The 26,706-nt window shown below is 45.3% G+C and overlaps 1 protein-coding gene across 1 annotated transcript in view; it reads left to right on the top strand.

Moving 5' to 3' along the window:
- Stk32b (serine/threonine kinase 32B) overlaps positions 1-26,706 on the top strand; it is a 270,329-nt gene that overhangs the window by 216,805 nt on the left and 26,818 nt on the right. The window contains exons 5-6 of the mRNA NM_022416.2: positions 1,323-1,360; positions 9,799-9,888. Coding sequence (NP_071861.1) covers positions 1,323-1,360; positions 9,799-9,888 — 128 coding nt within the window. The remainder of the gene's footprint in view (positions 1-1,322; positions 1,361-9,798; positions 9,889-26,706) is intronic.

Genomic DNA, 26,706 nt, shown 5'->3' with positions numbered 1-26,706 from the left:
GTTTTATTGTGTTTTCCTGTTTTTCTTTAAGGACTTGTAACTCTTTAGCAGTGTTCTCCTGTATTTCTTTAAGTGATTTATTAAAGTCCTTCTTGATGTCCTCTACCATCATCATGAGATATGCTTTTAAATCTAGGTCTAGGTTTTCGGGTGTGTTGGGGTGCCCTGGACTGGGCGAAGTGGGAGTGCTGGGTTCTGATGATGGTGAGTGGTCTTGGTTCCTGTTAGTAGGATTCCTACATTTACCTTTCGCCATCTGGTAATCTCTGGAGTTAGTAATTATAGTTGACTCTGTTTAGAGATTGTTCTTCTGGTGATTCTGTTACCGTCTCTCAGCAGACCTGGGAGACAGATTCTCTCCTCTGAGTTTCAGTGCTCAGAGCACTCTCTGCTGGCAAGCTCTCTTACAGGGAAGGTGCGCAGATATCTTGTTTTTGGACCTCCTCCTGGTCGAAGAAGAAGGCCCAAAACAGGGCCTCTCTCAGAAGCTGTGTTGCTTTGGCAGTTCCCAGAAGCTGTCAGCTTCTGTGGTGCAGACTCTCACCTGTGCAGACTAAAATCCTAAGTTCCAGGGAGTCCTGGAACCAAGATGGTGACCGCTGCTCCTGAGGCTGAGGCCGTCTCCCGAGCCAGGCGGACACCTGTCCTCTGGTCCGGACGGTGGCCGGCTGTCTGCGGCCCGCCAAGAGTGCTGCCTCAGCAGCTCTGTGCTTCTGCCCGTCCCAGAAGCTGTCCGGTTCTCTGGCGCACCCTCTAACCTGTTCAGACTAATTTCCTAAGTTCTGCTGAGTCCCAGAACCAAGATGGCGACCGCTGCTGCTGAGGCTGAGGCCGCCTCCCAAGCCAGGCGGACACCTGTCCTCTGGTCCGGATGGTGGCCGGTTGTCTGCGGCCCGCCCAGGCTGCTGCCTCAGCGGCTCTGTGCTTCCGCCCGTCCCAGAAGCTGTCCGGTTCTCTGGCGCACCCTCTAACCTGTTCAGACTAATTTCCTAGGTCCCGCGGAGTCCCGGAACCCAGATGGCGACCGCTGCTGCTGAGGCTGAGGCCGCCTCCCAAGCCCGGGACAGATTCTTCTTAACATTACAGCTAGTGTTGAAAGGTCAACATTAAGAAGACCCCAGAACAGACAGATTGCTCAGGGGTCCAGAAAGAAAAGGAAGTTCTGATTTCTCAGAGGTTCTGTTGTCACACTGAGGTCAGCCCTCTGAGGCCTCACTTCAAGTTAGAGGCAGCACCCTAAGCTCCCCCCTTGTTCTCTAGCCTGAGACTTTGGTGGCCTTTCCGGTTCAGGATTCACACCTTTCCTTGTGTTTCTCTTGCAGAGACATCAAGCCAGACAACATCCTACTGGATGAGCATGGTGAGTCAACCCCTCCTCCCCCCTTTCCTAGGGTCCCAGTGTAGCACGAGGTATGGGAGATCAATGAGGGATGGGGAAATGGATCTTAGGTGCTCTAGAAAACATGTGTACCATTCCAGTCCTGACAGAGGCGTGTGTCACTTTGTTGGCAATGTCCTGTCATAGTAAGTTGGGTTTAACTATTCTCAGGCATCCTCTGTGAAATCATTGCTGTTTAGATCTTAGTTTGTGGATGACAGCAGGGCACAGTGAGGACCAGAGTGTGGGATTTCAGTAATGTCCTAGTCCTGTGCAGAGGTGCAGAAGGACTGAGGGCATTGTATGTGAGGTGCTGGGAGCAGTACCCACCCTCTTACCTGCCCTTTCTCTAGTCAGACACACCCAAGCTCAGGTCATAGAAGCATGTAAAATAAAGATGAAGAGGGGTGCAAGTACCTATTGCAGAGTTCCCAGGGAAACAGCCTTCAGGGAAAAGCAGTCCGCAAGACTGGTGCTGAGTAGCATCCCCTGATATCCCGCTGATGGAGAGGACTTCTGGGCAGGCATGTTCAAGCTGCAGACAGCTGTCCTAAGGCAGAATCTAGGCAGGAAGCCAACCAACTCATGGGAGATCATAGCCCCTTCATTTTTGAAAATTCCCCTAGAAAGCCATCAGGGAAGCCTGGGACCCAATTCGTCTCATGGCTCTGGTGTGATCCCTACAGCCATCCCCACTCCTCCCAAAGCTGCCGCACAGAAGGACCTGGGCAAACTGGTTGTGTGTGGTCCCAACCCTGCAGACGTCACAGCATTGTTGCATGGACTGGATAAGTTGCTGAGATCTAAGAGGCATGGGTAGGAAGGCTAAGGGAAGTCCCTACAATGAAGGTGGGATGATGTTGCAGCAGACAAGGATGCAATAGAAAAAAAGCCTAGGGAACAGCTAGGGAGAAGAGAGCTTTATCTCCCAGTCCTACATGAAAGGGGTCAGGTCTCTCTGGGCCTCATTTCCCCATTCAGTGATCTGGAGTTCATCAGGAAGGACATGGGAGCCACTGGAGAATTAATATCAAGTGTGTTGGAGAGACACCAGAGCTAGAGTGTGGAAAACGGACCAGTAGTAGCAGATGAGTCTCCACGGGACCCCAACATGAGCAGCAAGGGAACCTGTCCATCAGAGCCTGACGTGCCAGCTTGATGGGCTGCTGTAGCTACACACAGGGATCTGGAAGCTTCATTCATAGACTTCTGAGGTGGTCGGCGGATGCAGGCACACCTTCTCCATAGGTCTTCACTCATCCATCCACCTGTGTATGGCTGTGTCCTGTTCTCATGAGGACACCAGGCAGATTAGAGTAGGACCTACCCTGCTGGCTTCGTTTTAGTTCTTGAAACATCAAATCTCTGAATCCACATTGTCTTCAACTACGGGGCTTACAGTTTAGCATGTGAACTTTAGGAATACTGTTAAGTTAGTCACATCAGACAAGCAATGGGGATGGGAGGCCCCCCCCCTGGGCCAAGCAAGTATGTCCTAAGTCACTGGCTCCATCACTCTTAGAGGCTGCAGGTGCCAGAGCTGCAGAGCTCATTTAGCTCCCAGGATTCAAAGAAAATTTCTTAGGGACTCATGGTTCCCCACAACTAACTGCATCCACTGTCGAAGCAAGATCTTTCCAGCTAAGGAAAGGGTATGATGTCCAAGGTTCCGGGGATATTGTGTGGCTTTATAAGAAGCCAAGAGGGAATTAGAGGGTAACATTGATTGACAATTTTACTACTTCTACCTAAAGCACTCAATTTAGTTATCAAGCCTGCATCTGTACATTAAGACAACACAACGAACTGAGGAGATGGCTCGGGAGATAAAGCTCTTGCCAGGAAAAAACAAGAATTCTATCCCCAGCATCCTCCTAAAAATGCTGGGAGAAGTTACACACTGCAATGCTGGAAGTCTGGGGAGTTGCTGGTCAGCCCATTCTAGGCTAATAGGTGAGCCCAGGTGCCAGTGCCTGTGTATCAAAAACAGAAAGGTGGATGGTGCTGGAGGAGCAAGCCCTAAGGTTTTTCCTTGGGCCTCTACACTCATATAAATACACATGCATGCACTCTTGTGCATGTGTGTTCACCTGAACATGCATGAACACACACACACACATACATACAGAGAGTAGTGTGTCTCTCTACAGTTGACTACAGACTTCATGTGGCCATGGAAGTACCTTGATTCTGAAGCCTTGGAAACTCACAGAAATGTTCCTCTCACTGGTCTCCACAGGGCATGCTGCATCTTTGATGGACATTGGGACAGAAATTTAATTTTCTGAATCTTTGATCATTTATCCCATGAGGTTTTTACATTTTCTAAAGCTTTTCTATTGAGCAGGTGCCATTCAGTAAGAACATAACCAGGGGCAGGACCCTGCATATTTCTAAGTGGGTCATCGCATGGCACGTTCTGACAGCACCCACACATCCCTTCTGAAGACCACATTAGGAAGCGATTTGCAGAACAGGGAACCCTGTGTTGCTATTCATCTCATTAGGTGTCATCTTTGAGACAAGAGAGCTGCATTTCAATGAGATAAAAACATCAATCCATGCACACATGAATATTTTATTGATGATGCTCAGAGCTGCTCATTCCACCAAATCCAAAGCACTCAAGCAAGTTTCCCTGCTCTCCCTGGCCTCAGAGTAAGCTTCAGTTCTTAGGCTAGAGCTGAGATCTGGAGTCAGAACCAGCATCCAAGTAGAACAATCCTGAGGGGTGAAGAACAGAGCTAAAGAAAAACAGGCATCTGGCAAGAAAGGGTTATGGTGACCTTGCTTAGTGACTGAGAGCTCCTAGCAGTGAGGACTTGGCAAAAGTGGGCCAAAGAGGAAGGGACATATCCATGTTCCATTGCACAATCCACTTGAATACCATTCCACTACATCCCTGTGAAAGTATCACCAAGGAGCAGTCAGCTGGCTCACAGGTGTCCTGGGTAGAAGTGCTGCAGGCTAGGGAGAGCCAACCTTACTACCACCACTAAGTCCAGCTGAATTGGAAGCCACTCTAATGAAGATTACCTCTAGGACTGAGACTTTCTGACTGTTGTCTGATTTCTGGTGGCCCTGGTTGGCTGACTATTTGGGTGACTCAGGCATCTTCTCTGGCTCTAACTCTGGCAGGCACATTACATTCTCCATGGCTTTCTCATGGCCATTGCAGAAGCAAGGTCAAGGAGAGCTGAGCCCAGGCATGCCCAGGTCACATTGACACTACCTCAGTGGACATCATTTCTTTAACTAGCTTGGGTTTTACAACTGTCCCATTAAACAAAGGCAGCCTACATCACTTTTTCATAACTGTGAGATGGGAAGAAACCAAATCATACAGAATAGAAGGTACTCCAAGAGCCCTGCCTCTCTCTATCTGGCAAAGGCTTGCTCTAAGAACAATCTTCTATTACCAGGAGCCAAACAAAGCTTTGATAAGCTTGTGCGTGGACTTTGATTGGCTCTCTTTCTCTCCCAAGGTAAGTCGCTGTGATTGCAGTATGGATAAGTGGCCAGAGCACACAAGCTGTGTGCGGTACCTAAGATATCAGATCTGTGTGGAAGATCAACAGCCATCCTCCCGCTCCACGGCCCACACAGAACCCAAAAGCACAGCTATTTTTAGCACTGAGTATCAGGGAACAAGGGCAGCTAGAGCCATGGGCAAAGTAGCTGCCTCTGGTTCTTATCTCTCTAGGCTTCCATTGGTTCATCTAAACAGCACCATTGAGCTCTGGCTTGGGCATGAGGTGGATCCTGAGAGCCAGCTGAGGTGAGGAAGATACTTGAAAGGGGCCTGCCCCCAGTTCCAATTTAATGGCAGGCACAACTGTGGGAGGAGGTGGCTCTGGGTACCTTTCATCCTAACACCTAGCCTGCTCCTCCAGTCTCTCTGTCTCTGCACCTCTTTCAGGGGTCCCCTGGAAGCACAGCACTCACCAGCATGGGCTATAGAGGCAGGCCTAGAAGGCTCCCTGTTACAAAGCCCTGGGTGAGATGAACACTGTCAACCCCTGTGCTATCTCTGCAAGCACAACAAAGGCAGGCAGCAGGATGTGCTTGCTGGGCCTGGTGCTAAGTCACGCAATTACCTCTCAGCCAATCTTTTTACTCCAGGCCAGTGCTAATGGAAGTGAACAGAGCAGGATTTCTGGACACAAGGAGAGGAGCAAGGTGACATGCGGAGTGGTGGGCAGGAAGTTGGGATGACAATGGAAGGGAGCACAGGTATCTATAAGAGAGGTCTAGCCCAGGCCGTACTGGAGGGAATGTGTTCATGTGGTCAAGCTCTGGCCGTAGATGGCATTTGAAGGTAAGGGCTTTCAAAGGTGATCAGGTTTAGATGACATCATGGAAGTAACACCAGTGGTAGCTTGAAGGACAATGGCCCCTATAGGCTCATATGTTTGAGTACCTAGTCATCAGGGAGTGACCCTATTTGAGAAGGATTAGGAGGTGTGGCCTTGTCAGAGGAATTATGTTACTGGGGGTGGCTTTGAGGTTTCAAGAAACCCATGCCAGGCCCAGGACCTCTTTCTTGCTCGTGGATCAGGCTGTAGCTCTCAAACTACTTCTCCAGCACTATGCCTGCCTGCCTGCCTGCCTGCCACCAAGCTCCCAGCCATCATGATAATGAACTAAGTCTCTGAAAGTGAAAGCAAGTCACCAAACAAATGCTTTCTTTTATGAGAATTACTATGGTCATGGTGTCTCTTCATAGCAACAGAACACTGAGACAACACCCTATGATGGGACCTAGTGTCTGTATGAGGGAATCAAGGGACCAGAGGTCTCTGTCTATCAAAGCAAGTAAGGGATATCTGTAAATCAAAAAGGAGGCTGTTTTAGCCTGGTCCTGCTAATATAACGCAATCCCTTAAACTGAATAGTCTACACATAATAGAAAGTTACCACTGCTCTGGAAACAAGACGACCAATCAAAGACTAGGTCTCGTTGAATCCACAGTGAGGAAACAGGGTGAGATCAAGGCTGGTGCTCACTTGCTTTGTCCTTTCCTTTTCTTCCGGGACCCCAGTCCGTGGAATGGTGCTGTCTGTGTTGAGGGTGGGTCTTCCCACCTTAGCATACCTAATCTAGATAAGCCCTCACAGATGGGCCCTGAAGCTTGTCTCTTGGATGATTCTAGATCTTATCAAGTTGACAATCAGTCTTAGTCATCACACTGTGTTTGAATGAGAAATATCTCTGTAAGCTCATAGGCCTGCTCATAGCTTGGTCCCCCGGTTGATGGTGCTGTTTGAGGAAGTTACAAATGCATTAGGAAGCATGGGCTTGCTGGTGGAAGTCTCCCCTCTCCCTCTCCCTCTCCCTCTCCCTCTCCCTCTCCCTCTCCCTCTCCCTCTCCCTCTCCCTCTCCCTCTCCCTCTCCCTCTCCCTCTCCCTCTCCCTCTCCCTCTCCCTCTCCCTCTCCCTCTCCCTCTCCCTCTCCCTCTCCCTCTCCCTCTCCCTCTCCCTCTCCCTCTCCCTCCTCTCCTTCCTGTGTGAGGTAGGGATGTGATCTGCCAGCTTCCTGCTCTGTTGCCATGCCTTCCTCAGTCGGTGTTTTGGACCCTACCCCCGTGGAACAGTAAGCCAAGTACTCTTCCTTAAGTTGCTTGGTCAGGGTGTTTTATCACAAGAGTGGAGAAGCAACTGATACAACACCCAAGCAGAGCTTAATGCTATCCCACCTCCACAGATAAGGAATCTGAACCTCATAGAGAGCAAATGACCTGCCGAAAACAGTCAGCCTCTGCATCAACTAGGACAGTAGCCCTGACCTGTGTGACACGGAGCCCAGCTCCCACAGTCCCAAGACAGTGGAGGGTGGTTTGGTTTGGTTTGGTTTGGTTTGGAGTTATCTTGTTTAACTCACATGGCTGAAGTACAGCGGTGTGAAGGAGTTGGATCTGGCATTTGTTTGCTTTTTCTGAAGTTCTCTCTTCAACTTTTATGATCTGACTGGCACTGGCCAATTGCTTCTGCATGCAGTCTTACAGAACTGGCTCCCTATGGGACACAGGAAAAAGACAGAGACTGTCAACAATGGTAACTTCTGAAAAAGGTAGCTCATTGTTCCTGGACCTTCTATCAAATCCTTTTCCAAATGTCTGTTAACCACAAATGGATTAAAGGCTCAATTTCCACAGACTGTGGGGTGGTGAGTGGATGGGTGGGTTGACTCCACCCATTGATTGACTCCAGCCACAGCCACTTGCCTTTCTCCAAGAGGGCACAGAGAAGATTCTGCCCAGTTTGGGGTTTTTAACCTTCAAAGCTATAGATTTATGAGTTACCCAGCCTCAGGTGTATAGTTATAGCAACAGAAGATGGACTAATGCACAGGATAAGAGACTCTGACCTCCTAAGGAGATCTCTGTGTTCTAACTTGGAAGCATGTCTGTGAGACACAAATAAACCTAAAAGTCACTTTCAGGATGACAAATGGACATGACCTCATCATTACAAGAACAAGCTAAAGTCCCAAGTTATGTGAATATCTGTTTACATGAGCAAAGGGAGAAATGGTGGGAAAGCTAGCCAATCCAGTGTGACTTGAGGAACATGGAGACCTGGACAACGTGGAAAGAGAAAAGCAGGGACTGCAGAGATGGCTCAGTCAGGAAGGTGAATTTGGACCCCAGAACCATGTGAAACATTGGTTGTCTCAGTGCACATCCATCATCCCAGAGCCAGGGAGGCAGAAACAGAAGGATGCTGGGAGCTTGCTGGCCAGTAAGTCTAGCCAGGCTCAGTAAGAAACTCTATCTCTAAAAGTAAGGCGAGAGAAATAGAGAAAGACATCCAATGTTGATCTCAGGCCTATAAACATGCATACATGCGTATGTGTGTGCAACCTCACACATACATGTGCACAGATATATACACCACAGAGAGAGGTGGAGGGAGGGAGAGAGAGAGAGAGAGAAGAGAGAGAGAGAAGAGAGAGAGAGGAGAGAGAAGAGAGAGAGAAGAGAGAGAGAACACACATACACATAGATTCACACAAAGGGAACTCATGACCATCCTGTGTTAATTGGTTTATTCAAATGAGCCACCATTACTCTAAAAATATAAATGTTAAAGTTTTTAAAGAGCAGGAGAAATGGAAGTAAGCACAATAGAAGCTACCTTTCCAGGCTCCAGGACCCTCTCAGTGGTTGCAGGCAGGCCATGCATGGACCTACTTATGTGGGGGTCACAACAAAGGCTGATGCCTTCCACACACGGCCCACAGCACTTGGGAAGGTGAACCTACCTGCCTGTTGATGTTAGGGATGAGAACACAACGGGGGGCCCTGTGGCCTGATTTTAGCTGGAGGACAAACGCCCGTCATCCAGCTAGACCTCCCCGGCAAAGTCAGCTTCATCATTGAGAAACCAATATAACTACTGTTTCTCCCCGGGGCCTGGGGGAGCTGGAGTGCTTGTGACAGAGGCCACAGCTCTGCTGCACATCTGTGCTGGCAGCTGTGTGCTGTGAGTATGGAGCTGGTGCCTGAGGCCACTGTTGCTTTTTCTGTCCACCGTGGCTGACTGCTTTGGGCATGCCTCTTATGCACACAGTCCCATGAGCCTCATTGCACCTGCTTCAGCAGGTGACCTTCATGTACCCAGAAAGCAGACTCTCCTTGTGGTCTCTTATCTGTATCCAAGTGCCTCATCTCCAAAACAGCAAAGGAACCATTTCTATGTGGTGTGGAGACTGAGAGAAATGCAAAGATGCGCAGATTTTTTCCCCTCGAGTCCTTTGGAGCTGGATTATTCACATGCCAAGTACTCCACACAGCCAGTGCTGACTCCGTAGGATTCTCCTCTTTTCCCTTCCATCTTCCTTCTCTTTACCTGCCTCTCACATCCTTGCCCCCTCCCATTCTCTCTCTCTCTCTCTCTCTCTCTCTCTCTCTCTCTCTCTTTCTTCTCTCATTTCTTAAGTTTCTATATCATAGGGCCACCATCCTTTTCAAGCCTTCTTCTGCTGCCACAATGTTAGATTGGATGAAAGGCTACATCTTCTCCTCTATTTAATCAGGTTGCTAAGAGCCCAGCGACCACAGGAAAACGTAGCCTGAGCTTCTGCCACGGCCTCCCCATCACAGCCCCTCACAGCTTTCCTGAATGACATCCGGACTGACCTTCCATCTCCAGAATAGTGTAACTTTATATCCACCCACGTGTCATCCAGTCCCTCGACACAAACATAATCACACAGATAACATGCGCACAGTGGTGAGCTCACACATAAAACCAGAATGCAGGTTAGTGTAAGGAACAGAGGCTACTTAATGATGGACATAAGGCCTGGTGTCTGCTTCCTGTGCCTACCACGCCGACTACAGACCATAGCCTCTAGTCACACAGGGAGAGAGCACAGACACCCACAGTGCTGCTTAACTGCGTTTTCTCTCTGCAGGGCACGTGCACATAACGGACTTCAACATCGCCACGGTCCTGAAAGGAAGTGAGAAGGCTTCCTCCATGGCTGGCACGAAGCCCTACATGGGTGAGCATCCCAGGCTTCCCTCTCCTATCTTTCCGGTGTACCCTTGATAACGTTCCACATCCCACTCAGGCTCCACTTGCCCCAGCAGGATTCCTGCCCTCTGTAGCAAGGGGTGTTTCCACACCTCCTGTCCACACTGCTCACCAATCCTTTCTTCCCTGGTTTTCTAGACAGTTCACGAGCATGTACCATAGCCTGTATGTGGAGGTCAGAGGACATCTTTCCAATCAGTTCTTGCCTTCCACCATGGGAGTCCCAGGTATTGAACTTGAGTCCTCGGGCTTGCCAGCAAGAGCCTTTACCTGATGAGCCATCTCAACACCCAGTCCTGGCTTTCTGAAAGAGTATTGTTTCTATCTGCTTTAAGTCCCTGCCTGTGGTTTATTGGTTTTACGTGCCTTTTGGTGCAGGCTTTATTTCTGGAACAATCTCTCTTCCTCTCCATTTCTATCATCCTCTGGCTTCTCTTGCCTGGTTTCGGGGAAGGGGGGTATTTTTATTGTCATTTATTATTGTTATTTTGTGAATTGTCTGGCCTTTGTAATGACATCAGCAGTTGTTAACTCAAGATAGCAAGGGGCTCGGCTAGCTTCTCCACCCAGTGGCAGTAGCTCAAGATGGCCAGGAGTCTCTACAAGCTGAGCACTGCTGCTTGCGTCACATTCTCGAATTTTCCAAGCTTCTATGGGCAAAGACAGTCAACATCACTAATCCTGGGGTGGGATGGAGGAAGGGAGAAGGATGAAAGGAGGGAAGGAGATAGGCAGGCATCATGCTTGCTGTGGGTACCTGGTGTTGACCCCCACCCCATCTCTATCTGGACCTTGTCCTCCTTTTGGCTACTGCTCTCTGTCCTGCTCTATTGTGATTTTCCCTCTTGCTCTTACAGGGTAAATATGAATTGTCCCTCACAGGCTCCCATGTTAAAGCAATTGGTTCCCCAGCTGGTAGCTCTTTTTTGAGAGACTTTGGAACTCTGGAAAGTTAGGGCCTAGCTGGAGGAGTGGGGTGATGGTTTGTATATGATTGACCTAGGGAGGGGCACTATTAGAAGGTGTGGACCTGTTGGAGTAGGTGTGGCCCTGTTGGAGTAGGTGTGTCACTGTGGGTATGGGCTTTAAGACCCCCACCCTAGCTGCCTGGAAGCCAGTATTCTGCTAGCTGCCTTCAGATGAAGTTATAGAACTCTCAGCTCCTCCTGTACCATGCCTGCCTGGATGCTGCCATTTTCCTGCCTTGATAATAATGGACTGAAACCTGAACCTGTAAGCCAGCCCCCAATTAAATGTTGTCCTTGTAAGAGTTGCCTTGGTCATGGTGTCTGTTCACAGCAGTAAAACCCTACCTAAGACAAGTGGGTTGACTCAGGAGCATACACTGGCAGTCATAGCCTAGCTGGGTTCTGGATGCTGGTCTACAGAGATGTCAGCAAGCTGCCCCACTCTCCTACCATAGATGCTGCAGTTCTTACCTCCATCATACAGCCATGCCTTCCCCCATGATGACTGAGCTAAACCAAACCCTGCCTTCCTGGGCAGCCGTCTGTCAGGCACCTTGTCACCAAGAGGAAAGTCATTAATAGTTTTCCTCAGGGCAATTTTTTTTTTTTAGAAGGGAGCACCCACCTCTTTTGTCTCTGACATACCAAAGCTGGAAAACTGGAGCCAACTCTGCTGTTCTCAGTCAGGTGTTGAGCAGTGGGGTGTATGCACTGCCTGTCTGAGCCCCTCACTCCTCTCTGCTTCTTTCTCTACAGACATCACCGCATGATGATCTTACCATGACTGATGTTTGTCCCCACCTTGTGACCTGTGGGTGTGAGGAGAACTTAGCTAGGGAGTAAATATGCCAGGGTTTCTGATGGCACCGTCTGCTGTCAGCTCTGGTGTACACATACGTAGACATTCGGAATCTAGGCCAAGCCAGGCAGCTTGCACTGGGAATATCTGTAGTCAGAGGCAGAACCGGAGGCATCACATGTTCGAAGCTATCCTGGGCTATAGGATTAAAAACCTATATGATTTTTCTTCCCAGAAGTCAACAATTACGTCACAAGTAATTAATGTTAAACTTAAGTAAGGATTGTCAATAAATACTAGCAAAAGTAGAAGGTTTCCTCAAGAGTCCACTTTGCCTCCTGTCCCTGCCTCCCTTAAGTGAAGCGGCTGGGTCCTCGCTCTTTCCCTTCAGTCAAGGAAAACTCCGAGGGACCATCTCCCCAGCAGCCCCACCTATTAAACTCCGATTGTGGTCCTACTCACCATTATGCTTCATCCCCAGAGTATCCGCTGGCAGTTTCTCATTTTACATACAGAATCTGAAGTCCAGAGAGGTTCCTTAGCCTGCCTGAGATCACACAGCTCCTTGGAGAGGGAGATGGAATTTGAAGCATTTTGGATCTGAAACCTGAGCTTCCATCTCTGCACAGAGCTGCTTTGGGGCACCAAGTCATTATACAGAAAAGCTGATCTTCCTTTGACAAGAGTCAGTTTATTGTCACAGCTCTATGTAAGATTCAGGGTTTCTGGTGTCCTAATTAGAGGAGTCTTGGGCCTGAATTAATGAGCAAATGTGCAGGAGAGAAGTTCCTGGGCTTTGGAGGGTGATGGCTTCTTCTCATGGTCGATGGGGCAGGCAAGGGCAGCCATGGATTTCAGGGTTTTTATTAAAGCTCACCCCCATGGTTCCCTAAGCTCTGAATGCCGAGGTTCCCATGGTTCCCAATGAACGGAGAGGGGATTCTCCTCGGAGAGGGGATTCTCCTCAGCAAATGTTGAGGAGTGTGATGAGGGCATGGGGCTCCGAGGGAAGCAGAGGGAGGCAGATAAAGACAGACCTCCGAGTCCTTAGTGCTCAGGCCTAGGGAAACAGAGATGTGCAAGTGTGGGGTGATCTTGGGCACGCAGGCAGGCAGAGGCGCGGGGGGAAGCAGTTCCTCCAGGGAGGGGGAGATGGCCTCTTCATGAGCACTTGCCTGAAGAAGAGTGTGCAGAGAGCATGGTTTATTGGATAATGACAGGGAAAGGAGGTGAGGCTGAGGGAATGGCCTGCTGTAAGGAGCAAGACAGCATTGCAAACTGGGAGAGCCCATTCTGTTATAGCTGAAAGAAACAGGAACATGTCAGAGAGAGATAAGACAGACAGAGTGAGTAAGAGCTTGACTCCCAGTATCCCAATAATGCACATCACATGCTCCCCGAGGTGAACCTCAGGAGATGCTAACTGGAAAACTTCCAGCCGGTCTTAGCTTCCTGCTCTAGGAAATGGGGCAGTTGGTGGTGGGTACAGTGAGCCTCATAGACACTGTAGTTAGGTTTCTATTGCTGTGACAAAACATCATAACCAACCCAACTTATTAAATAAAGCATTTAATTGGGGACTCACAGTTGCAGAGGTCTGGAATCCATGACCATCATGGTAGGGAGCAGGGGAGCAGGCAGCAGGCAGGAGCTTGGAGCTCACTTCTTGATCCACAAGCACAAGGAAGAAAGAGAACAAACTGAATGAAATGGGCTTTTGAAGCCTCAGGGGCCACCCAGTGACACACCTCCCTCCAGTAAGGCCAAATATCTTAAGTCTTCCCAAACAGTTCTACCAATTAGAGACCAAGGGTTCAACCACATGAGCCTATGGGGCCATTCCCGTTTAAACCAGCACAGTGGGTATTGGGGGAAAGGATGTCAAGGCAGAATTGAGGGAAGTTCACAGCCTTGTGCCCAGGAGGTGGTCACCACTGATGCATAGAAACTGTTATTGCTGTTAGCACTGTCATTACTGGAGTGGCTTCGTGTCCTACCTATGCTAAGTGCTTCAGGGCAGAGCTGAGCTCACATTTGTCTGCTTTTGGAGCTTACACTTGAGTGGCAGAGGCAGTCCCTAAAGAAATCTTAATCTATCACTGTTGAGAACATAGGGAGATATGAGGCCACCACACACACTTGGTCCTTGTGCCCCACCCCTTACTCCTGTCCATTCCTGTCCCCAAGAAAGTTGTGATAAGCAAATGTGGGTATTGTGGAAGTCACCATTGGCAACAAGTGCACTCTCAACAATGGCTACAATGCGTGCCAGACGTGACTACAGAGCTAGCAGTCAACTCAGGTCTCCAAGGCCCACCAGCTCTGAGTAACTTTTTTGTGCATCCATCCCTTCACACCTTGCAGGGGCTCCTTGCACTTAACACTCGTGGACCATACAACTGGGGCCATTGCTAACCAGGTTTTCTTTATATAACATCATGCCTTTCTTGCTTCTGCTTTCTGGAAGTTTTCTTCCTTGTACAAGTTCTGAGTTTACATTGCAGCTGCAGACCCTCTGGAATCTATTTCTGAACAGAGCGAGAGGTAGGGATCAGCTTTTCCTGTCTGCATCCAGCGATCCAAACCATTGAACTCGGTTTAAAGTGTTCTTCTGACTCTACTCAAATCCCTTTTCAACTTTGTCAGATCTCAGCTGGCCTGAAATCATGGATCTGTTTCTACACCCTGCTCCATTTCATCTGTTCATTTGCTTGCTGACTTTTACTTGTAGCATCAAGATGTCACTTGAAATCCTGTAGTGAATCCCTGCCAATTCCTTTCTTCTTTTCAAAACTATGGCAATGCATTGTTCCGTACTTCTTCATGTATGTGTTCAGAGTCAGCTTAATAATTTCTATGATAACAAACAATTCTACTGGGTTTCTGTAAGGACCATGTCAAATCTACGTGTCATAGGAGTGATGTCTCCCAGCCCATAAGTAAAGATAGATGCTGGTCAATGAGATAATCTTGGTTTCTGTCACCTCTGCCATAGATTCATCAGTGTGAAGACTTAGCATATGTTTTGTTATATGTACACTTTCTAAGTATTTTGTGCATTTTGCTGCCTTTATAAGAACTAGGAGTTTTAAAATAATGTTTTTTTTATCAATCCTTTGAGAATCTCATACTCATGTGTAATTTGATCATATTCATCTTCCCAAACTTCCAGACACATCTCTGCCTCCTCACCCATCCAACATTGTGTCACTGAGATCATTCTCCCACCTCTCTCCTCTCTCTCCCCCTCCCCCTACCCTCCCCCTCTCTCCTCCTCCTCCTCCTTCTTGTGTCCAGTTTATGTTGGCCAACCACTGCTGAGTGTGAGACCTGCCTTGGAGTATGGTCAATATAGCAGAAGTCCTACAATTAGAGAAAACTGACTCTGCCTTTCCCAGCAGCTTCCAAATGTCAGCAGCTCCACAGCAAGTGTGGCATGTCATGCCAACATCCTTTGTCTTGTTGGAATTTTGTCTGGCTTGAGCTTGTACAAGTTCTATGCTTGCTCTTACAATTGCTTCAAGCTTGTGTGGGCTTCTGCCATGCTGAGTCCAGAAAACAGTTTCCTTGAATTCATCCACAACCTCTGGCTTTTAAATTCTTTCCAATCCCTCTTCCTAGAATGCCTCTGAACCTTTAAGGAGGAGGCATATGATATTTATGGCCCATTGGGGCTGATCACTTCAATAAGAGTCTCAGCACATTGACCAGCTTTGGGTCTCTGTGTTGGTTGGCATCTAATACAACTAGAATCATCTATGATGAGGGAGGAGAGATGCATTGATCTGAGGGTATAGCAATAAATCATCAGGGGTCATTTTAGAACTATTTAGTATTAAATAATATTAAATCGTAAGTCTATTTGGCAGAATAGTAGTAGTAGCTCTTCCCCTAAGCCCATGGCCTATGTAGCCATATATTTCTGGCACCTAGAAGCATAACAGGTATGGATAAGTTCAATTGTTGGGCAACAGGTCTTAACTCCAGTCAGAAAGTGTTTGGTTGCCACTGTAATGTTTGTGCCACCATTGCACCAGGGGGCATATATTGCAAGGTCAGTCATTTTCATAGCTTTCAGGGATCACAACTGGGTGATATTGATGACTTACTTTTCTCCTATGGTAATATGCTTGGCCCCTTCCACCACTGTGAAAGCTAGAAAGTATCAATAGAGCTTTCAGGACAGTATCTGCTTGATTTCTCTACGAGCCAAGTATGTTATGTCTTCAATGATAGAGTCTTACCCTTACCTTCTGGGGAGTGACCAAGAGCAATGGCAATAGTCTATGTTTGGGGGAGGGAGGACTCTGTGGAACTACATTAGCCAATAACTCAAAAAGAGGTAACCCATTCTTGGTGCTGGAGTTTTTATTTGGTAGCATATGGTGTCTAATTGGGGCTGTTGTCTCTGTCTTAGGGTAATTGCATTTAAATTTTTTGTTTATACACGTGTGTATGTTTTAGGCAACATCTGCCATAGTTGGTTTATATGTGGCTCATTTTCTATTACATGGTGTGTGGGTGGGTGTGAGTGTGGGTGTGTGTATACACCCATACCCACCCACACACCCACACCCACATACGCAAGCCTGAGGAGGTCAGAAGAGGGTGCCAGATCTCTAGAATGGGAGTCATAGGTGATTGTGAACTGCCAGATGTAGATGTTCCAGTTCTTTGAAGAGCAGCAAGTACTCTAAGCAGCTGAGCCATTTCTCAGGGTCCTCAAGGACTAGATTTTTTAATCAGTCAGTCCTCAGCCATTAATGGTTAAAGGAATATAACTGACTCTTACATTGACATTAGATCTTGCGACTGTGATACTCTTTGAAGTTCTGACAGGTCTTCTCCAGTGAATTCCTTGAGATTGCTCCATATGCACTCGGGTTTGCAGATAGGGCTTTACTTCCCTCCACAATGGCCATCAGCTGGCAAACGTTGCCTTGCTCCTGCCCTTGCCCCTGCCCCTGCCCCTGCCCCTGCCCCTGCCCCTGCCCCTGCCCCTGCCCCTGCCCCTGCCCCTGCCCCTGCCCCTGCCCCTGCCCCTGCCCCTGCCCCTGCTCCTGCCCCTGCCCCTAGCCAGATGCTGGCTACAGGTCTACCATGCAATGTGATGTTCACCTAAGCATTTGAACTTCTCTTTATCAGAATTACCAAGAATTCCAACTGCTTTTTCCCTCAATCATAACTGCATGTTGAATTCTGCCAAAGAGCCTTTTTTTGCAGGGGTGGGGGTGGGACGACGGACATCTTTTGATATAACCTGATGGTTTCTTTCCTACAATCGACTGCAGTACATTGATGAATTTTTGCAATGCAGAACAGCCCAGCATTCCCAGAAAGAATCTCATTAGTCATGACGTGTTAGCTTCCTTAGGCAAATCTGGAATCCATGTGTTAATATCTTGTTTACAATATTTGCATCTCATTTATGAGGAATGTTTGCTTGTCTTTACATTGTTTTTATGACAACTCCATGTGGTTTGAGTAGCAGAGTGATGATTGCAGAGTAAGTTGAAGGGATCATTGCTACTCATTTGTGAATTTGATTTTTTAATTGTCCAGTTAAGATATATGATTAAACCTGACATTATTTTGTATGAAGAAAACTTTACAACTATGAACTCACTGTCTAAAAATAGCAAATACTATATAAAACACATTAGTTTCTTGTTGTTAGTGAATTTATGTATTTTGTCTAACCAGATTCTTGGGCATCCATGTATGTGTAACATCCCCTCACCCTTTTTAGGGATTGTGGGTTCCTTGGTAACAGATCTTCTTTCACTCTTGAATTAGTGTTTTATACTTTCTCTCTGATTTTCTAGTCATTCTGATTCCAGGCTAGTAAACGTGGTGTTATATTTAAGTACCAGTTTTTTTCTAAATTGTCTTTCTCCATTACATTTCTGGTTTCTGCTGCATCCATTTTCCTCTTGTCTTTATACCTTCCCCTGCTTCCTTAGGTCACCTGTTGGTCTTAGTCCGGGTACATAATGTATATGTTCAGATAACAGACTTTAGACTCTTCTTCCTCGAAGGAACATCGCACACAGGAAACAAAGTCCAGCTCTAACTGTGGCCCCATAACTTATGAAGTGTTACCTTGACATTGTTATGAAAAATGGCGCCCAATAGGAATTTCTTCCATTCTAATTTTCTTTCATTCTAATGCTGATGTCCAGCTCAATAATGATCTAATGCCTTGTGCAGCATGACCGTGGGTAGGATCCAACCAATGCTATCCCAAAAGTCTCCCACATGCTCCACCACCCACTCCCCCACCCACCCACTCCCACTTCTTGGCCCTGTCGTTCCCCTGTACTGAGGCATATAAAGTTTGCACGACCAATGGGCCTCTCTTTCCACCGATGGCCAACTAGGCCATCTTCTGATTCATATACAACTAGAGACACAAGCTCCGGGGGGGGGGGGGGGATATTTGTTAGTTCATATTGTTGTTCCACCTATAGGATTGCAGATCCCTTCAGCTCCTTGGGTATTTTCTCTGGCTCCTCCATTGGGGGCCCTGTGATCCATCCAATAGCTGATTGTGAGCATCCACTTCTGTGTTTGCCAGGCCCCAGCATAGTCTCACAAGAGACAGCCATATCTGGGTCCTTCCAGCAAAATCTTGCTAGTGTATGCAATGGTGTTAGCATTTGGAAGCTTATTATGGGATGAACCCCCGGATGTGGCAGTCTCTAGATGGTCCATCCTTTCGTCTCAGCTCCAAACTTTGTCTCTGTAACTCCTTCCATGGGTGTTTTGTTCCCAATTCTAAGAAGGGGCAAAGTGTCCACACTTTGGTCTTAGTTCTTCTTAAGTTTCACACGTTTAGCAAATTGTATCTTATATCTGGGGTATTCTAAGTTTCTGAGCTAATATCCACTTATCAATGAGTACATATTGTGTGAGTCTTTTGTGATTGGGTTACCTCACTTAGGATGATGCCCTTCAGGTCCATCCATTTGCTTAGGAATTTCATAAATTCATTCTTTTTAATAGCTGAGTAGTATTCCATTGTGTAAATGTACCATATTTCTGTATCCATTCCTCTGTTGAGGGGCATCTGGGTTCTTTCCAGCTTCTGGCTATTATAAATAAGGCTGCTATGAACATAGTGAAGCATGTGTCCTTCTTACCGGTTGGAACATCTTCTGGATATATGCCCAGGAGAGGTATTTCGGGATCCTCCGGTAGTACTATGTCCAATTTTCTAAGGAACCGCCAGACTGATTTCCAGAGTGGTTGTACAAGCTTGCAATCCCACCAACAGTGGAGGAGTGTTCCTCTTTCTCCACATCCTCGCCAGCATCTGCTGTCACCTGAATTTTTGATCTTAGCCATTCTGACTGGTGTGAGGTGGAATCTCAGGGTTGTTTTGATTTGCATTTCCCTGATGATTAAGGATGTTGAATATTTTTTTCAGGTGCTTCTCAGCCATTTGGTATTCCTCAGGTGAGAATTCTTTGTTTAGCTCTAAACCCCATTTTTAAATGAGGTTATTTGATTTTCTGGAGTCCACCTTCTTGAGTTCTTTATATATATATATTGGATATTAGTCCCCTATCTGATTTAGGATAGGTAAAGATTCTTTCCCAATCTGTTGGTGGCCTTTTTGTCTTATTGAAGGTCTCTTTTGCCTTGCAGAAGCTTTGCAATTTTATGAGGTCCCATTTGTCGATTCTCAATCTTACAGCACAAGCCATTGCTGTTCTATTCAGGAATTTTTCCCCTGTACCCATATCTTCGAGGGTTTTCCCTACTTTCTCCTCTATAAGTTTCAGTGTCTCTGGTTTTATGTGGAGTTCCTTAATCCACTTAGATTTGACCTTAATACAAGGAGATAGGAATGGATCTATTCGAATTCTTCTACATGATAACCGCCAGTTGTGCCATTACCATTTGTTGAAAATGCTGTCTTTTTCCCATTGGATGGTTTTTGCTCCCTTGTCAAAGATCAAGTGACCATAGGTGTGTGGGTTCATTTCTGGGTCTTCAATTCTATTCCATTGGTCTACTTGTCTGTCGCTATACCAGTACCATGCAGTTTTTATCACAATTGCTCAGTAGTACAGCTTTAGGTCAGGCATGGTGATTCCACCAGAGGTTCTTTTATCCTTGAGAAGAGTTTTTACTATCCTAGGTTTTTTGTTATTCCAGATGAATTTGCACATTGCCCTTTCTTATTCGTTGAAGAATTGAGTTGGAATTTTGATGGGGATTGCACTGAATCTGTAGATTGCTTTTGGCAAGATAGCCATTTTTACAATATTGATCCTGCCAATCCATGAGCATGGGAGATCTTTCCATCTTCTGAGATTTTCTTTAATTTCTTTCGTCAGAGACTTGAAGTTCTTATCATACAGATCTTTCACTTCCTTAGTTAGAGTCACGCCAAGATGTTTTATATTATTTGTGACTATTGAGAAGGGTATTGTTTCCCTAATTTCTTTCTCAGCCTGTTTATCCTTTGTGTACAGAAAGGCCATTGACTTGTTTGAGTTAAATTTATATTCACCAAAGCTGTTTATCAGGCTTAGGAGTTCTCTGGTGGAATTTTTAGGGTCACTTATATATACTACCATATCATCTGCAAAAAGTGATATTTTGACTTCTTCCTTTCCAATTTGTATCCCCTTGATCTCCTTTTGTTGTCGAATTGCTCTGCCTAGGACTTCAAGTACCATGTTGAATAGGTAGGGAGAGACTGGACAGCCTTGTCTAGTCCCTGATTTTAGTGGAATTGCTTCCAGCTTCTCACCATTTACTTTGATGTTGGCTACTGGTTTGCTGTAGATTGCTTTTATCATGGTTAGGTATGGGCCTTGAATTCCTGATCTTTCCAAGACTTTTATCATGAATGGGTGTTGGATTTTGTCAAATGCTTTCTCCGCATCTAACGAGATGATCTTGTGTTTTGTTTTGTTTTTTTTTTTTTTTTTGTCTTTGAGTTTGTTTAAATACTGAATTACATTGATGGATTTCCGTATATTGAACCATCCCTGCATCCCTGGGATGAAACCTACTTGGTCAGGATGGATGATTGTTTTGATGTGTTCTTGGATTTGGTTAGCGAGAACTTTATTGAGGATTTTTGCATCAATATTCATCAGGGAAATTGGTCTGAAGTTCTCTATCTTTGTTGGGTCTTTTTGTGGTTTAGGTATCAGAGTAATTGTGGCTTCATAAAATGAGTTGGGTAGAGTACTTTAGTAGAGCCTTTTGTAGAAGGATCTGATGGTGTTTTGGATTTCTTCAGGATCTGTTGTAATGTCTCCCTTTTCATCTCTGATTTTGTTAATAAGGATGCTTTCCCTGTGCCCTCTAGTGAGTCTAAGGGTTTATCTATCTTGTTGATTTTCTCAAAGAACCAGCTCCTCGTTTGGTTGATTCTTTGAATAGTTCTTCTTGTTTCCACTTGGTTGATTTTAACCCCTGAGTTTGATCATTTCCTGCTGTCTACTCCTCTTGGGTGAATTTGCTTCGTTTTGTTCTAGAGCTTTTCGGTGTGTTGCCAAGCTGCTAGGGTGTGCTCTCTCTAGTTTCTTTTTGGAGGCACTCAGAGCTATGAGTTTTCCTCTTAGAAATGCTTTCATTGTGTCCCATAAGTTGAGGTATGTTGTGGCTTCATTTTTATTAAACTCCAAAAAGTCCTTAATTTCTTTCTTTATTCCTTCTTTGACCAAGGTATCTTGAGAAGAGTGTTGTTCAGTTTCCTCCTGAATGTTGGCTTTATATTATTTATTTTGTTATTGAAGATCAGCCTTAGTCCATGGTGATATGATAGGATGCATGGGACAATTTCAATATTTTTGTATCTGTTGAGGCTTGTTTTGTGACCAATTATGTGGTCAGTTTTGGAGACGGTACCATGAGGTGCTGAGAAGAGGTATATCCTTTTGTTTTAGGATAAAATGTTCTGTAGGTATCTGTTAGATCCATTTGTTTCATAACTTCTGTTAGTTTCACTGTGTCCCTGTTTAGTTTCTGTTTCCATGATCTGTCCATTGGTAAAAGTGGTGTGTTGAAGTCTCCCACTATTATTGTGTGAGGTGCAATGTGTGCTTTGAGATTTACTAAAGTTTCTTTAATGAATGTGGCTGCCCTTGTATTTGGAGCATAGATATTCAGAATTGAGAGTTCCTCTTGGAGAATTTTACCTTTGATGAGTATGAAGTGCCCCTCCTTGTCTTTTTTGATGACTTTAGGTTGGGAGTTGATTTTATTAGATATTAGAATGGCTACTCCAGCTTTTTTCTTCAGACCATTTGCTTGGAAAATTGTTTTCCAGCCTTTCATTCTGAGGTAGTGTCTATCTTTTTCCCTGAGATGGGTTTCCTGTAAGCAGCAAAATGTTGGGTCCTGTTAGTATAGCCAGTTTGTTAGTCTATGTCTTTTTATTGGGGAGTTGAGTTCATTGATATTAAGAGATATTAAGGAAAAGTAATTGTTGCTTCCTATTATTTTTGTTAAAATTGGCATTCTGTTCTTGTGGCTATCTTCTTTTAGGTTTGTTGAGGAATTACCTTCTTGCTTTTTCTAGGACATGGTTTCTGTCCTTGTATTGTTTTTTTTCTGTTATTATCTTTTGAAGGGCGGGATTCGTGGAAAGATAATGTGTGAATTTGGTTTTGTCGTGGAATACTTTTGTTTCTCCATCTAAGGCAATTAAAAGTTTGGCAGGGTATAGTAGCCTGGGTTGGCATTTGTGTTCTCTTAGTGTCTGTATAACATCTGTCCAGGCTCTTCTGGCTTTCATAGTCTCTGGTGAAAAATCTGGTGTAATTCTGATAGGCTTGCCTTTATATGTTACTTGACCTTTCTCCCTTACTACTTTTAATGTTCTATCTTTATTTAGTGCATTTGTTGTTCTATTTTTTTATGTGTCGAGAGGTATTTATTTTCTGGTCCAGTCTATTTGGAGTTCTGTAGGCTTCTTGTATGTTCCTGGGCATCTCTTTAAGTTTGGGAAGTTTTCTTCTATAATTTTGTTGAAGATATTTGCTGGCCCTTTAAGTTGAAAATCTTCATTCTCATCTACACCTATTATCCGTAGGTTTGGTCTTCTCATTGTGTCCTGGATTTCCTGGATGTTTTGAGTTAGGATCTTTTTGCATTTTCCATTTTCTTTGATTGTTGTGCCGATGTTCTCTATGGAATCTTCTGCACCTGAGATTCTTTCTTCCATTTCTCATATTCTGTTGCTGATGTTTGCATCTATGGTTCCAGATTTCTTTCCTAGGGTTTCTATTTCTAACATTGCCTCACTTTGGATTTTCTTTATAGTATCTACTTCCTTTTTTAGGTCTTGGATGGTTTTATTCAATTCCATCACCTGTTTGGTCGTGTTTTCCTGTAATTCTTTAAGGGATTTTTGTGCTTCCTCTTTAAGGTCTTCTACCTGTTTAGCAGTGTTCTCCTAGATTTCTTTGAGTGAGTTATTAAAGTCCTTCTTGATGTCCTCTACCATCACCATGAGATATGCTTTATATCTGGGTCTAGCTTTTCGGGTGTTTTGGGGTCCCCTGGACTGGACGAGGTGGGAGTGCTGTGTTCTGATGATGGTGAGTGGTCTTGGTTTCTGTTAGTAAGAGTCTTACATTTACCTTTCACCATCTGGTAATCTCTGGAGTTAGTTGATTTAGTTGTCTCTCGTTAGAGATTGTTCCTCTCATGATTCTGTTAGCCTTTATCAGCAGACCGAGGAGACTAGCTCTCTTCTCTGAGTTTCAGTGGTCAGAGCACTCTCTTCAGGCAAGCTCTCCTCTTACAGGGAAGGTGTACAGATATCTGGCGTTTGGACCTCCCTCCTGGCCAAAGATGAAGGCCTAAAACAGGACCTGTCCCAGAAGCTGTGTTGCTTCGGCCTGTCCCAGAAGCTGTTAGCTTCTGTAGTCCACACTCTCACCTGTGCAGACTACTCTCGGTGGAGTCCCAGAACCAAGATGTCTGCTGCCAATGCTCTGGCAAAGCCCTCCTGGGCTGGGCGGACACCTATCCTCTGGCCGGGAAGGTGCCTGGATGTCTGGGGCCTGAAAAGGGGGCTGCCTCAGAAGCTCTGTGGCTCCCGCCTGTCCCAGAAGCTGTTAGCTTCCGTAGTCCACACTCTCACCTGTGCAGACTACTTTCGGTGGAGTCCCAGAACCAAGATGTCTCAACAGAATCTTTTTTGAAATTTTGTTCTAAAAAGCCCATAAAAGGGAACCGGAGAGATGGCTCAATGGTTAAGATTGCACAATTCAATCCTACCAGCACCCACATTACGCATATTACAACCACCTGTAACTCCAGATCGAAGGGATATGATGCCCTCTTCTGGCCCCTGAAGACACTGCACTCAGGTGCATATACACACCCAGAAATGCTATACATAATTCATAAATAAAAAGAAATACTTTAAAAAAAATTAATCTCACAATGATATATTTTCTAATCTTCCCACTCATCTTGTTTCACTTGCTATAAACATATCATTCATCAATCTTATTTTTGCTTCTGATGGTCAATGGCATTTTATAGTCATCAAAATGAAAAATTAATTTTCTATATTTTTTTCTATTAGTGGTAATTTTGTGTGTGTATGTAGTTTCCATTTTTTGTCTGGTATCATATACTTTGGAGTATTTCTTAAAAATCAATCTTAATGAAAGTCTACTGGCAATAAATAGTATTTACATAAACATGTTTTTAAAAGTGTTTATTGCAAAATTAGTACACTTTGAAAAAATAACTTGAATGGATATCCTGTATACTGAGTGCCAGGTTAACAGCTTTTCTTCTCTTGAGGGAGTTAACTGTAACACCCTGCTGCAGCATCTCTGCCTTTTGCCCTGATGTGCCTCCCATCTTCGTTGCTTTGCTCTATAATATATCTGTCTTTCTTGAGCTATATCTAGACCTTTCCCCTAATCATTAGCTTTTGGTTATACCTGTGATATACTGGAAGATTGATTTTTCTTTCATTGTGTCTATTCTGATGATCTCTGGGTCTCTTGGATAGCCGATTTGATTACTCACCATTTCGGGAAAACTCCTTTTTAGGTATTTATTTCATTTTTGTGTGGGGTGCTTTGTCTGCATGTATATATGAAGCAATGGCTCCTCTCCTAACCTCTGCATCACCAAGGAATTCCCACAGTCTTCTTTCTGTCCTGGTCCTCTTCTTGAAAGCTGTGGCACTATAGAAAGGAGCTGGTAAGGGGGTATGAGCTGAATTCTTACCATCTGGGCAAGCCATGGGCCCCTTGCTGGTACCCACACATGGCTCAGCTGAGGCTGCCTCAGCCTCTTCCTCCAGCCCTGTCTTCCTCTGGTGGCACACTCAGGCCAAGCAGCAGTCATACCCCGTCTCTGCTGGAAAACACCTTATGTCTGATTGTTAACTACTTCAAGAAAAACTACTATAGGGTAATGGGTAGTGTAATTGTTAATTTTAATTATTAATCTAACTGAAATATACCTCTTGGTGCCTATGGGAATGTTGCCAGAAATGTTTAACAAAGGAGATAAAACCTACTCTAAATATGGGTGAGGTCATTCCAAAGAGAAGGCAAGTTGAACACTAGCACCATCTCTTCTTCCTGACTGCAGATGCAATGTGTCTAACCATTGCATACTCCTGCCACTATTCCCTCCCTGCAATGATGGACTGAGCTCTCAAACTGTGCGCCAGAGTAAACCCTTCCTTCTTAAATTGATTTTGTCAGGTATATTGTCTCAATAATCAGAAAGGTAGCTAATACAGATACAGTGTTTACCTTTTTCCAGTTAGCCTCTGTACTTTGCTGTGTCTGTTGCTGTGATAAATACCCCCACAAAAGCAACTTTAAAGAGAGGGGCCTTATTTGTCTCACAATTACAGGTTACAGTACACCATTATGGACAAGTCAAGGCAGAAACTTGAAGCAACTAGCCACATCCACAGTCAAGAGCAGAGAAAATGAACACATGCATCCTTGTTAGTGCTCAGCATCTGTCTAAACATACACAATCTGGAATCCCCAACCTAGGGGATGGTGCCACCCACAGAGGGCAGGTCTTCTCACCTCAATTAACAAAATCAAGATTCAAGTCCCCACAGACATGCCCACGGGCATCTTACTCTACAAATCACTTCCCAGGTAATTTTCAGATTCCATCAGATTGACTATTAAAACTTATTGCCACAGGCTAGAGTGACACTCCAACTTTGGTGCTCCAACAGAGCAGAACTATGTCATATCTGATGAGAAAGGGAGTTATTAGTGGGGAAGAGGAAGGGAACTGGAGGAGCCCAGAGTAACTTCAATGAGACATCATACTTCAACTGGATCCTGAAAGATATCTCAATATTGTTCAGCAGAAGACACACAAAGAATTCCAGAGACATGGAACTATATTCACCAGGACCCTTAGACAAGAAGGGACTGGCTGACAGAAAGCACCCAAGGGAACAGATTTGACCACTAATCAAGGAAGATGAACTTGGTGAGGCATGAATAGATAACACAGTACCTGCTTGGTACAAATTGGGGTAGCAGTGGTAAACATTACTTGTCTTGGACAAATAGAAAAACCCAAACCATCTATGTAGCAGTCTACAGGATGAGCATTCCAAATGTAGAAATCTCAACCTCAAATTCAAAAACTTGTAGTACTGACATGGTGGCACTTACACCTGACCTCATGTGACAGGCCACACTGAAAACATAAGTACCCTAGAACTTTGTAAAATTATGTCCATGATATGTGCATGAGGCTACTGGAGATTTGGATTAATTTCGTTTTTTTAGACCTGTATCCTACCCTGGAGATGCCTCATTGCATATGTGCAAACATCCCAGAGTCTGAAGTAATCTGAAGCCAAAACACATCTGGCTCTGGACATTCGGATGCAGGATATTCCATCCAGATGCTAATGAATGTCTCTGCGGGAGATGCTGTTTAGAAGTCTGTCCCCTGCTTCACATTTTAACTGTGAAATGTGTTGACTTTGTCTTGGTTCTTCTCATTAATACTGCTTGCTGCAAGCCAGGGG

This window comes from Mus musculus, chromosome 5 (assembly GCF_000001635.26).
Source record: "Mus musculus strain C57BL/6J chromosome 5, GRCm38.p6 C57BL/6J".
In the NCBI taxonomy this organism is placed as follows: domain Eukaryota; kingdom Metazoa; phylum Chordata; class Mammalia; order Rodentia; family Muridae; genus Mus; species Mus musculus.
The sequence above is the reverse complement of the archived record's forward strand: the minus strand, read 5'-3'. Positions and strand labels throughout refer to the sequence as shown.